The following is a 13,517-nucleotide window of genomic DNA, read 5'->3' as shown; positions in this document are numbered from 1 at the left end:
CAAGATCACAACCACCACTGAAAAACAACAACAAAAAAACAAAAAACCCCCCACCTAACCATAAATAAAAAGATTAATAAAAAGGACTTCATTAAAATTATAAATTTCTGTTCAATAAAGCCCACCAGGAAGGAAATGATATTTGTAACATATATAACTAACAATGGACTCTGATCCAGAATACATAAAGGCCTACAAACTGATAAGAATGGGTAACTCAGGGGAAAAAAAAAAAATTGGCAATAGATTTCTAACAGGCTCTTCACAAAAAAGAAAGACATACAAAATCACATAAAAAGATGGCCAATTTTATTAGACTTTACAGAAAAGCACATTAAAACCACAACTATTACATACATATCAGAATGCTAAACTTAAAAGGTAGAAAATGCCAATTGCTGGCAAACTTGTGGAGATAAGAGTGTAATTTGATACACCACTTCGCAAAATCGGTTGCAGTATCTACTACAGTGGAACACATCCATACCCCAAAACCCAACAATTTTACTCCTAGGTATGTATGCAACAGCAACGTGTATATATCTGCTCCAAAAGCCATGGTCAAATGCAACACAGAGTATCATTCAATAGTAGGCACGACTTACCCAAATACTTATCAGCAGAAGAATAGATAAAAAGCATACTATATAATAACAAAACGAATGAGTTACAGCTACGAACAGCGTGGATAGATCTCATACACAGTACCCGGCCAAAAAAGCACCTGCCCAAGCATACTCCTACCCCAGTGCATTTTCTAGGCACCTTTGTCAAAAATCAATTAACCATTAATTTCAGGCTTTATTTCTGGACTCTCAATTCTGAATTTATGCTAGTTCCTCATCGTCTTACTTACTGTAACTTTGTAATAAGTTTTGAAATGCAGAAATGTATCTCTTTACTTTTTCAAAATTGGTTTGACTATTCTGGGTCCCTGCATTTCCATATGGATTTAAGAATCAGCTTGTCAATTTCTGCAACTAAGTCAGCTGGGATTTTGAGAGGAATAACACTGACACTGTAGATCAATTTGGTGAGTACTAATATCTTAACATTAACACCTCTACCCATGACCATAAGATGTCTTTCTATTTACTTAGGTCTTCTTTAATACATTTCAACAATGTCCGGTAGTTTTCAAAGTACAAGTTTTGCACTCCTTTTATTAAACGTATCCTCAACTACTTTATTTTTAATGCTACTGTAAAATTTTTCTCTTAAATTCATTTTCAGACCATTACTCTTTACTCCATTATCCTGTCTTCTTTTCTATGAGGCACTCATAAATAAACAAGATAATTTCAAATAATTATTAGATACTTTTTATCTTTCCTTCCCCTCAAGACTATGAGCAGCATGACAGCAGGGGCTTTGTGTTTTCTCAACATGATATATATACCAGGGTGGGGATGTACAACAGTTTCTTTGACCAGTCATCCTTTCAGGGTATCTGGACAGTTTCTGATTTTTTGCTCCTATGAGTGATGCAGATATAAACATTCCTGTACAGGTTTTTATGTCAATATGAATTATTAATTCTGTGATAGAGTTTCATTGCTGGGTCACGTGTTAGTTGCATATACTTTTTCTTAAGAAACTGTCCAGTGATTTTCCAGAGTAATCACCATGTGACATTCCACAAGAAGGGCATGAGCAATCCACTTTCTTCACACTGCTGACAACATTTGGCGCTATCCCCATTGTTCCACTTTAGCCACTCTGATCTATGTGCAGATACTTCACTGTGTTTCAATTTGCATTTCCTGATGACTACTGATGTTGGATTTCTTTTCATATGCTTATTTTCTATCTCTTCAGCAAAAAGGACTCTTTAAATGTTTTGCCCACTTCCTAATTTGATTTTTTTTCACTGTTGAGTTTTCAGAGTTTTTGTATATTACAGACACAAGTCTTTGTTGGATATGTGGTTTACAAATATTTTCTCCCAATCTGTAGCTTGTTTCTTCATCACGTTCATGTGGTTTTTCACAAAGCACGTATTTTAATTTTAATAAGATGCAATTTATCAATTTTTTTTTAATGAATTGTCCTTTTGGTGTCAAATCTGAGAACTATGTTCCTACTCTAGATTCTGAATATTTTCTCCCAAAAGTTTTAACAGTTTTACAAGTATGTCTTGCTTACCATAACTTAACATAAGTTTTAAGCAGTTCTACTTTAAGTCCATGATCATGTTTTTGCCTGTGGTTGCTTCAGCCCCATTTGCTGAAAAGCAAATGAATTTCTCCATGAATTGCTTTTGCACCCTGGTGGATCTATTTCAGGGTTCTCTACAATGTTTCCTTCATCTTTGTTTCTATCCTTCTTCCACATAATGTTGATTAAGGTAGCTTTGTAATATGTTCTGACATCAAAAAGAGTGATTCCTCCCACTTTATTCTCTTGTCAAATTGTTTTAGCTATTCTAGGACCTGTGCCTTTCCAAATTAGTTTTAGAATAAGATTATCACTGTCAAAAGAAACTCACCGGAACTTTGATGGGAACTGTATTAAACCTACGGATCAATTTTCAGAAAATTGTGGAATGTGAATGTTCCAATCCAAGAACACAGTGTGTCCACTTTTTAGGTATTCTTTGGTTACTCTTATCAACACATTGTAATTTTCAGTACACCTAAGATTTCATTTTTATAGGGATGACTGTAAGAGAACTGTATTTTTGATTTCCGTTTCCACACGTGAATTGTTATACAGAAACAAGGTTAGTATTTTTGTGTTGATCTAATAAGAGATGAGGGTAGCGTTTTCATGTTGATCTTACAACTTGCCACCTTGCTAGCTGGACGAAGTTTATACATCCCTTGGGATTTTCTACATACAGAATCATGTCATCTGCAAATCAGGACATTTTTATTTCTTCTTTCCCAATTTGTATGTCATTTATTTCCTTTTCTTGTCTCATTCAGAAACTAGAACTGCCAGCTGAATAAGAATCGTCAGACCAAACATCCTTGTCTTGTCTCCAGTCTGACAGAGAGGCCTTCAGTCTTACACCATTAGGGATGACGTCAGCTGTAGGCTTTTCTAGATGCTTTTTTAGCAAGGTAAGGTTATTCCCCTTCAATCTAACTTGCTGAGAGTTTTTATCATTAACGGGACTTGGATTTAGTCTAATGATTTTCCTGCATCAATAGACATGAACATATGATTTTTCTTTAGTCTGCTGATAGGGTAAATGACATTGGTTGATTTTAGAATGCTGAAGTAGAGTTATATAACTGGAGCAAATTCCACTCAGTCGTGATGTACAAATTCTCTTTATGTGGTGCTGATGTCAGTTTGTAAATACGAGGGTACTTCAAAAAGTTTATAGAAAAACGGAATTAAAAGACAATACAAACCTTTAGAAATATTAAAAGATAACACAAACTTTTAGAAGTATCTTCTTAAAGATTTTTGTGTTGTATTCACGAGGGACATTGGTCTGCAGTGTTCTTGTTGCACTACCTTTCTTCTGATGTTGGTATAAAGATAATACTGGCCTCATAAATTGAGTTAGCAAGTGGCCAGCTAGCTCAGTTGGTTAGAATGTGGTATTGAAACACACCAAGATCAAGGGTGCAGATTCCAGCATTGGCCAACTGCAAAAAAATAAAATAAAATAAAAAAGGCAAGAAAACACATTTAAAAAAAGGGGGAGGGTTGGCTAGCCCATTATCCCAGTTCGTCAGAGCAGAGCACAGTGTTATAACACCAAGGTCAAGGGTTCAGATCCCTGTACCAGCCAGCCATCAGGAAATAAAATAAAAAATAAAATTAAAAAAGTGGGTAGTATTCCACCCTCAATTATTTCTTGGAAACTATTTTGTAAAATCGATGCTAAGTCTTCTTTAAAGGTTTCAAGAAATTCTCTGATGAAATCATCCAGACCAGGATATTTCCTTCTCAGCTTTTAAATTACTAATCCAACCTCTTTACTGGTTATAGGATTATTCATTGTCTATTTCATTTTGATTTAGTTTGAGGTTTCAGAAGAATTAGTTCACTTCATCTATTATGAGTGTATTTATGAGTATAACATTGTTTGCAGTATTCCATAATTATCCTTTTAATGACTGCAGGTTTTATAAAGAAAGCCCCATTTCATTACTGATATTAGTGACTTGTGACATCACTTTTTATTCTGATCAGTCTTGCTAGAGGTTTATCATTATTATTAATTTATCTAGAAGAACCAGCTTTTACTTTCACTGATTTTCTATCTTGCCTTCTTGTTTTCAATTTCACTGACTTCTACTCTTACTTTATTATGTCCTCCCTTCTGCTTGCCTTGGTTTAGTTCTGCTCTTTTCCTTCTAGTTTTTAAATGACCTACTCGAGACCTTTCCTTGTTTCTATTGTGGGAATTCAGTGCAACAACAGTCCCTCTCAGCACTGCCTTTAATGCATCCCACATGTTTTGGAATGTTGTACTTTCATTTTCAGTCAGTTATAGGTACTTTTTGTTTCCTTAAAACTTACTACTTACCCCATAATTTAATTCAAAGCGGGCTGTTTACTTTTCATGTGTTTTAGAGTTTTCCTGTTGTCTTTCTGTCCTGTTATTAATTTCTAACTTGATTCTACAATGGTGAGAGAATACACTCTACGATTTCAATTCTTTTCAACTTGTTGATGTTTATTTTATGGTGCAGATTATGCTTTATCTTGGTGAATGTTCTACGGACACCTGAAATAAATGTGTACTCTCCTACTGATAGGTATGGTAGTCTATGTCTGTCAATCAGATCTTGCTGGTTGATTCTGTGCAGATCCTGTATATCACCACTGAGTTTCTATCACTTATACCTGATGCCAAGAACGTGGTGTTAAAGTCCCCATCTATCACTGCACATCTGTCTACTTACTTCAGCTCCAACAGTTTTTGATTCATGTATTTCATGGATCTGTTGTTGTTGAGTACAAATTTAGGATCATTATGTAGTCTTAATGGACTGATAATATATCCTTACATAATATCCCTCCGTCTCTAGTAATTTTTCTTCATTCTGAAGTATACTTCTTTGGACATTAATATAGCTCCTCCTGCTTTTGTTTGGTTAATTTTACCCAGTATATCTGTTTCCATCCTTTTACTTTGATCCTACCTATGTCACTGAATTTGAGGTGACAAAATTCTTGTGAACGGCACAGATTTCGGTCTCATTTCCACTCAGCCTGTCTCTTGATGGGTGCATGCAGACCATTTACAATAAACATAATTATCTGTGTGTTAGAATGTAGGTCTGCATTATATTATTTGTTGACAGTTGGTTTTCTCTGATACTCATTCCTGTTTCTAATTTCTTCCTTCTTGTATGTTACCTGAACACTTTTTAGGATTCCTTCTTAGTTTATTTATAGCATCTCAGAGTTATCTCTTTACATATTTTTTGTAATGTTGGTTCTAGTTATTACAACATACATTGTAATATTTACTTATCAAATTGCATTACCCCAGAAAAACAAGATAAAGAAAAGACTCTTTCTCCCCAGCTACAGGAAAAGCTGACCTTCTCTTCTTCCTGGAGCGAGTTCCGATCAAGCAGTGAAGGAGGATTCATGACAGAGTCCACTTTAGTCCTGTTCCAATTCTGTCCCAAGGAGCTTATCAAACACATGGACTTCAGAGATTGGAGCTATGATCTGTACAACTTAACCTGCAACTTCTAGAAGTCTCTAGTTCTAAACAGTTACCTTGCTTGATATGTTGCTCAAGTAATAACATTTAAACTGACATGTTTATCCCCAAATGCAGATATTTCTACAGTATCCCTGTTGAGCCAGGCAACAGTCTTGGGCACTTCTTTCTTTTGCCTACATGCATGAAGGTGTAATAGAACCTTGACTCTGAGTGGATCTTTATTTAAACAAATAGTTTGAGAGCCCTTATCTCATTTATATGAAGCTCTAGGATAATCCAAAACACTGTAGTATCACGCAAGTATCTATTTACATGGCTACTACCACATAATGCTTATCTTTCAACAAAAGATCACTTCTTCGGAAAAAATGGAAAACAAGAAACTCTTGCAAATGGCTTCTTTAAAAAGTGAAGTCCTTAATATTGGGCCTAAATTAGGAAAATTGGAACTCATGGTTTTCTATCTGAGATGCATATAAAAGTTAATTAACCTAAAGAAACTGGATCTAAGAATAATTCTGTTGCTGAAAACCAGTATCAAAGCAAAATGAAATATATATATAAACTTAAAAAACATATATGTAAAGAAGTAGACTTCATGACTAAGAGTATTCATTTATTCAGTATTTGAGAGCCTGCACTGTGTCAGGTACTGAGTTTAAAAAACAAAAAGTAAAACCTCACTCCCTTGCTTAAATTCTTAAATAGACTTATCAAATCAGGAAGATGATAAAATTTTTAACATAGGCTCTCAGGCTCTTCCATATTTCTAGCATGATATGGAAAACGCTTCAATTAACCTAATCCGTCTTCAAAAATATCAATTCTGCCCTTGACACACAAAACAGCTTAGAATTCCCTGCATGAGCCACCAACCCTCTCCACTACTTCCTTTACTTGAAATAACTTCCTCCCCTTTTAAATTTATTATGCCATATTTAAAATGCAACAAAAGGTATTCAAAATAATATAACCACCGATATACCAGACATACAGCTTATGACAGACAGCCCCACAAGCAGAGGCCTCTGCCCATCCCCTCATCAGGTTCTCCTTCCCACCCACCCCAGAGGGACCCAGATCTTGTGTTTATCATTCCCTGCGATTTCTTCAGTTTTATTATACACATAATTCTCACTACAATAATATGTGACAGTGCATTTATGCAATATTGTTTGCACCCTTGAAAATTCATATAAATGCTATTATATCATAAACATCCTCCTGCAACTAACCAACTCTTTTCACTGAATTTTAAGTTTTTCAGATTCTTACACATTGAGAAATATGGCGCAGTTTGTTTCAGTTACTATTTAGTATCCAATGTAAAAATTTTTTTAATAACTTAATAATTCCCTGTTGATGAAAATTTGGATTATTTCTAACTGTTCACTATTACAAACAATGCTGTGATGATCTTGCACCTGTCCCCTTGTGCGATATACAGACTTTCTCTAGAATGGGAGCAATAAGCTTTTCTGTAATATTTTAGGCTTTGCAAGCCAGACAGTCTCTGTAAGATTCTTGTTCACTTAACAACCTCTTAAAAAATCAGATGTCATTCTTAGCTCATGGGCTACACAAAAAAGGCTGTGGGGCAGGTTTAGACTGTGGGTGGCAGTCTGCCATGCCTCCCCCTGGGGCAGACTGCAGAATCTGGGGGGTATCTCCACATGCCAACTCTACAGGAGCCATCCACCTGCTCTCCCACCCCACACGGAGAGCAGGATCTCCCATGGCTCCATATTACAAATAAACTTGGCATAACTTTTAAATTTCTGACAACCTGTTGGATTGAAATAGTACCTCATTAATTTTAATTTGTATTTTCCCGACTACTAATTAGGCTAAGCTTCTCTTCACAAGTGTATTAGCCATTCAAGATTTCCTCTTCTATGATATGCCTGTTCATATCTTTTGCCAATTTTTCTTAATGACTTACAGAAGTTTCCTATGTATTTTCTCTTACAGATACTAATCATCTGTCAGTTACATGTATTTCTAGTATATTCTTTTAATCTGAGATTGTCTCTTAATGTAAAGAAGTTTTTATTTTGATATAGTCAAATATATTTATCTTTTCCTTCATGGTTTGTAATCATTATGTCCTTTGTAACCCTCATGGTTAAAAAATGCTGCCCTTCATCAAGTTTATAAAGATACATCTCTGACATTTTCTTCTAAAAGTTTTAAATTTTACAATTTTATCCTTAGGTGGAAATGAGTTTTGTGCAAATTGAACAGATATGGATCCCACTCTTCTTTTCCATATGAAAGATAAATGCTCCTAGCAGCAATGGGTCCAGACATTCCTCACTCAGACACAATGCCACCTCTGTCATCAATTAGCATCTTTACAAGGCCATGTTGACTGACCTCTAGAGAAGAAACTGTAAGGACAGCCAGCAGCAGGGACGTGAGCCAGGAAGATACAGCGTTCAGGTAGCATCCTCTCATGCTGCTGAAGAACAGCCACTGTCTCTGTCCTTCCAACCAGGTTCAGTCATGTGCCCAGTTACTAGTGAATAATTTTTAACCATTTGGTAATTTTTATATGGTATATTATTTTTTTATTTTATTTTATTTTTTTTTGTCTTTTTCGTGACCGGCACTCAGCCAGTGAGTGCACCGGCCATTTCTATATAGGATCCGAACCCGCGGCAGAGCGTCGCAGCGCTCCCAGCGCCGCACTCTCCCGAGTGTGCCACGGACTCGGCCCTTTATATGGTATATTATTTCCCAACTTGAGTCTAGCAACTGAAGGGCAGATGGCACGCCATTCCCGGGATACACTGCAGAGCGCTGCACGTGGGCAGCCATCCTATTCCGCCTCGCTGACCACTTCACCAGGGACAGGAGTTTGCATCTGGCAGCTCCAGCCAACCAATTTCCAAGTACCTGTCAAAGAGGTGCTTCTCCTAGGTTGGGTCTGAAGCTGGAGAAGTAGGAGTTCAATTGCTGGTTCATCTAGCATAAAACCCACTTTCTCCTCTTTCCACTTTCCCCCAAGCTGATGCTCTCCTTATGTTTTCCAACCACCAACTTCTAGAACACTGGTCCACAGGTGATTAGCATATCCATAAAATGAATATCCATAAAATATCCATAAAATGAATATTAGTATATTCATTTTAATTTCATATTAGAAGAACCATGCTACAACATAAAGTCCACCATGGAAATATCCAAACATAAATTTCAAAATAGAAATAAAGCCAAATAAAAGAGAAATAACTATTCTGGTTAGTGATAAGCACTGCCAGAATTCTTAAATAAATGTAAAAGGACAACACCACTTGCTGCCAAATCTTTGCTGCTTCCTTATGAGGGTCATGTCAATCGGCAAGACAAAAAAAAAAAATTTTTTTTTTTTAAAAGATGACCAGTAAGGGGATCTTAACCCTTGATTTGGTGGTGTCAGCACCACGCTCTCCCAATTGAGGTAACCGGCCATCCCTATATAGGGTTCCAAACTTGTGGCCTTGGTGTTATCAGCACCACACTCTCCCCCAAGTGAGCCACAGGAAGACAAAACTTATGACCATAAAAACAACAAAACTGGTTTAAGAACTGTCATAACTCTACTACTAAAAATTTACTATTTCATAGTAATTATTGGAAATTATGTCTCAAATTTCTGAATATTCAGTTTTAGGTAAGTAAAATATGTAAAGAAAAATTTATATAAAAAATGAATAGAAAATTGTCAATATAAGAAATTGAATCAGTTAAGGGGTACTACCCCTTAGCATGGAGCAACATTCTCCAAAGGTTAATTAAAACATTTAAAAATTCCTCTAGTTCTCCTACCAAATCTTTTTTAGGGTATGTGCTTTAATTTTAGGGTAAGGTGCCCTCCCTCCACACACATGCTCACATACCACAGCTGTCTAAACCTGGGGTGTCACCCACCATGCTGTCCATAAAAACACAGAAACAAGAAACAAAAAAAAGACACGCAATGATCACGTGAAGGTAAAATCATGTCCTGGCTGTCCCCAGAGGCCCCTGCCTCAGTTGATCTCTTTCTTCCTGAGAACATATCTGTGAGGATGGAGAGGAGGCTGGGGAATGCCAAGACAAGGAGATCCAGATTTACATCTTCTACATCTGACTGCATGGGCTGCTCAGCACACGGCCACAGAGGACTTCAGTGCTGTGCAGCACAGAAGGGAAGACTAGAAGAGAGTCAGACAGCAAGTACATCGCAACATCCAACCCAACACAGAGGCAGGAACCCCTGGGCAAAATGGGAACATGAAGAAGGAAGTCAGAGACGACTGCATGAAAAGGCCAAAGAGTAATCATTTGATCACAAAGACAGATTCTACCGTAGTTTTCAACTCCACAACAAAGGCCATACAGCCTCTTAACAGTCAAAAGGGAAAAGACGATGATGAGGTCACAAAGACACTCCTGGGCTGCCACTCTGGTGCTTTCTCCCCTGTGGCCAGGTGGGAGCTCCCTGAGGAGAGGCCCACGTGGCCAAGAACAAGGGAAGCTGTGGGCAAGAGCAAGCAGAACTGAGGCCCCAAAACCAACGAGGCACCATGTTCTGCCAACAATGCCACGAGTGCGCCTGGCCTCAGCCTACCCCCTGGGGAGCCTGAGAGCAAGGGCCTGGACTGCAGCCTTGTGAGGAACCACAGCCAGAAGACCCAGCTGCATGCACCCAGCCATGTAAGGTGGCTCCTAGAAAAGAAAGTCAACAGCACTGACATCCGTGCACAAAGAGGACACGTATACTGGGCACAGAACCCACACAGCCACGGAAGGAAGCAGAGGAGAGCACTCTAGAAAGAACACCCCCTCCCACACAGACTGCCCATTCAGCCCCGCTCCAGACCATCAGGAGACCTGACACTTCACTTCCACCTCTGACCTCTGCTGTTCTTTACTGTGGCTTCTTCCTACCTAGACCTAAAGCCTTTCCTTCCTAATGCACGTTTATCTGCATTCACCTTTCTCTCTATAAATTTATAAACCATGAGAATTATATCCAATAAGTAAGAATAATACAACTATCTGTACCTAGAATTTTAGGTTCTAATACAATTCTGTGATCAAATAAAATAATTCTCACAACGCAACACTCAGCAGTTAAGACATGTCTTATTTCAGACAAATATGACTTTACCTACAATTATTGAAATATGCTTCAGCTAAACAGACAGAATATACAAAAATCTAGATTTTTTTTTCATATACATCAAATCTTACACAAGAACATTAGGATTAAATTACATATCTCAAACAATTTCCTTCAGATTCAAAAGTTACTTGCAATCAGGTCTAAAATATATTAAAAATGCATCAACCTTTTCCACTATGATGAGGTCTCCAACTTGTATGTCTGAACTCTTAACTTGCACTTTACCTTAAAAAAAAGAAGAAGTATAATCAACTCAAGGAAACAATAGCACACCAGAGATCAACTTTCAATTGATAAGTAATTACGTTAGAAATAACTTTTGGGCCAAAAAAACCACAAAAACACTTCAGAAATTTCTCTACGCTTATACTTGCAAAATAAATTTCAGATGCACACAGTCACTCCTCTTAGTAAATTAACTTCTCTTAGCAAACTACCAAACACAAGTAATTAGCTATCGCCCAATAAGAAAAACCGGGCAAGAACTTACTGGCAGTGATGAAAAGGGATTCCACTGGAAGTTCATCCCACATTTGGCCATTGTTTCAGTTTTCAGTCAAGTTACCAATAATCATAAATAGCACTACATAAAATAAATTGGTGACTGAAACTTGATAACATGAAGATGTAAAAAAATTCTTACGTTAATATCATAAATGTCACTGATATGCATGTAACTGACAGGAAAAAGAAATAAAGCAAATTATATATAAAATCACCTGCTACTAGTAGCTTTATTAACACAGGACAGGACTAAACACTGACATATAAAGCTTTATTAGTAAAAGCGATTCTTCTATGTAATATACTGAGTAAATTCTTAAATTATCTATATAATATCTAATGTAAAATAGTCATCTATAAAGTTTAATATCTACTTGAGTATCTACAAAATATAATAGATAATACAGTATAGAGTAGATAAATGTTACATAGACAATTTAAGATGTCATCCTTAAGAAGGAACAAAACTCAGGCAAATTCATTCCCCCACCATTTTTACATTTTTATAACTTATTTCTAACATGGAAAAATGCTCATTTCTTTAACATTCAGTTCATTCTGAGAGCTAACAGAACCAGAGGTAGATTCATATTACTTTATCAAAAACCAAAACTGCCAGTCATTATGTTGACTTTTAGACCCATAGCCAACTGATTATAAAACTTTATTTCCCAAATACCTCCCAAAGCAGCTGAGTCTCAGTATTTTCACAGTGTTCCTAAAAATTTGTATTAAGGGTATCAAAAGTTATCCCCAAATCACGTTGTATTTTTGCTGTCATATTTTTTTCCATGTTGTTCAATTACACAAGCCCATAAGGGCTGGAACTACTTTTCAATTACGTGTGAAACAAATCTTAACATACATTTATAATCAATAAGTTTATGCCTACATATAGCCAGAAAACAGACTTACAAAAGAATGTGTATTTTAATTATCACAAGTTTGGTCAGTTCAAGCTTCAGTCTCTCCTCCCACTGTGATGCTTTCTACAGCTAACACCAGACAGAAAAGAAACCCCACTGCTCTCAGGCTGCCCCAGAACTCCTGCTTCATCTCTTAACTCCGCTTTCTCTCTCGCTATCCAACCCACTTTTCTTTCCTTCTGCTTTTTCACATTCTCTACAATAAACACATTTAAAAACGAGAGAAACAGATACACCAGTAGTCATAAGATGTAATAAATGCAGTAAATAATTTTTAAATGTATTGAAACATAGAGAACATTCTCTATGTTTTGATTCCTTAACCGACAAGATCTCAAATTTCTGAGAGAGGTTTACTATTGTCACATGGTAACAGACATAACTATATTTAACAGAACTTTATAGAACTATGGAACTTACTTGCGATTACATACGTAAGGAAAAAAGTTTATGGTCAAATACAGTGTCAAAAGTTCTCATAATGTTAATAATAGTACACTATCAACAAAATATTGGAAGGCTAATAAACACAGTATAGTGACAAAACGACATGACCATCTACCTCACAAATCTGCTCAAACCACACAGTTCTAAATTTTGAAGAACTGGTCAAATTGTTTAATGGGTCCTGGTTTCTTGGATAACTTCTTTTCTGGCCTCTTGCCAAAGAACATTTACAGCACTGGACAGCGAAGACTGGAGGGAGGGGAGGAAGGCCAGTGAGTCCCAGGCACCCAGTGCCCTCCTGTGCCTCACTGCTGCAGCCCAGGCCTAGATGTGGGTTGGATCTATGGCCAACGCTTTGTTAACTGAGCTGACAGCTGATCCCAGAAACATACTAATATCAGAGACGGGAGAGACTGGCAACAACAGAAAATCTTTCACCTTTACATATCACAGCACATATAAAACACACAGCTGCCACATGCCCTCACAAACCCACAGAGTCATCAACACCACAATGTGTTTATAAAATGGGTGCTCAAAATTTAATAATTTCAGAGCTGCACTTGACAGAAGGAAGCTCTAAATATGGTAGGAAAGAAACTTCATAAATGCTAGTATTTAAATCTGATTATATCTTTTTCTTAAAAATATCCTGTTCAATTTACTGTCAGGTATACACACACTCAGGAAGTCACACATTATTGGCCTTTTACTTTTTAATGAGATAGTTAACAATGATTATTACCAAGTAATGTAACAACAGTACTTTCCTCTCTCTAAACTATTTCAATTAAATCTTTCCATTCAAATCTTCTTCTAGCAACCAATCCCCCACCACTATGTT

General features: G+C 36.8%; 1 protein-coding gene across 3 annotated transcripts in view; it reads right to left on the bottom strand.

The window, feature by feature from the left end:
* ATP9B (ATPase phospholipid transporting 9B (putative)) overlaps positions 1–13,517 on the bottom strand; it is a 271,433-nt gene that overhangs the window by 182,001 nt on the left and 75,915 nt on the right. For 2 of the 3 annotated variants that reach the window (XM_063076518.1, XM_063076519.1), the window contains exon 6: positions 10,963–11,021. The exons of the other annotated variant lie outside the window; for it this stretch is intronic. In XM_063076518.1, coding sequence (XP_062932588.1) covers positions 10,963–11,021 — 59 coding nt within the window. The remainder of the gene's footprint in view (positions 1–10,962; positions 11,022–13,517) is intronic. 3 annotated transcript variants of the gene reach the window in all.

Source organism: Cynocephalus volans, chromosome 13, assembly GCF_027409185.1.
Source record: "Cynocephalus volans isolate mCynVol1 chromosome 13, mCynVol1.pri, whole genome shotgun sequence".
Lineage (NCBI taxonomy): Eukaryota > Metazoa > Chordata > Mammalia > Dermoptera > Cynocephalidae > Cynocephalus > Cynocephalus volans.
The sequence above is the reverse complement of the archived record's forward strand: the minus strand, read 5'-3'. Positions and strand labels throughout refer to the sequence as shown.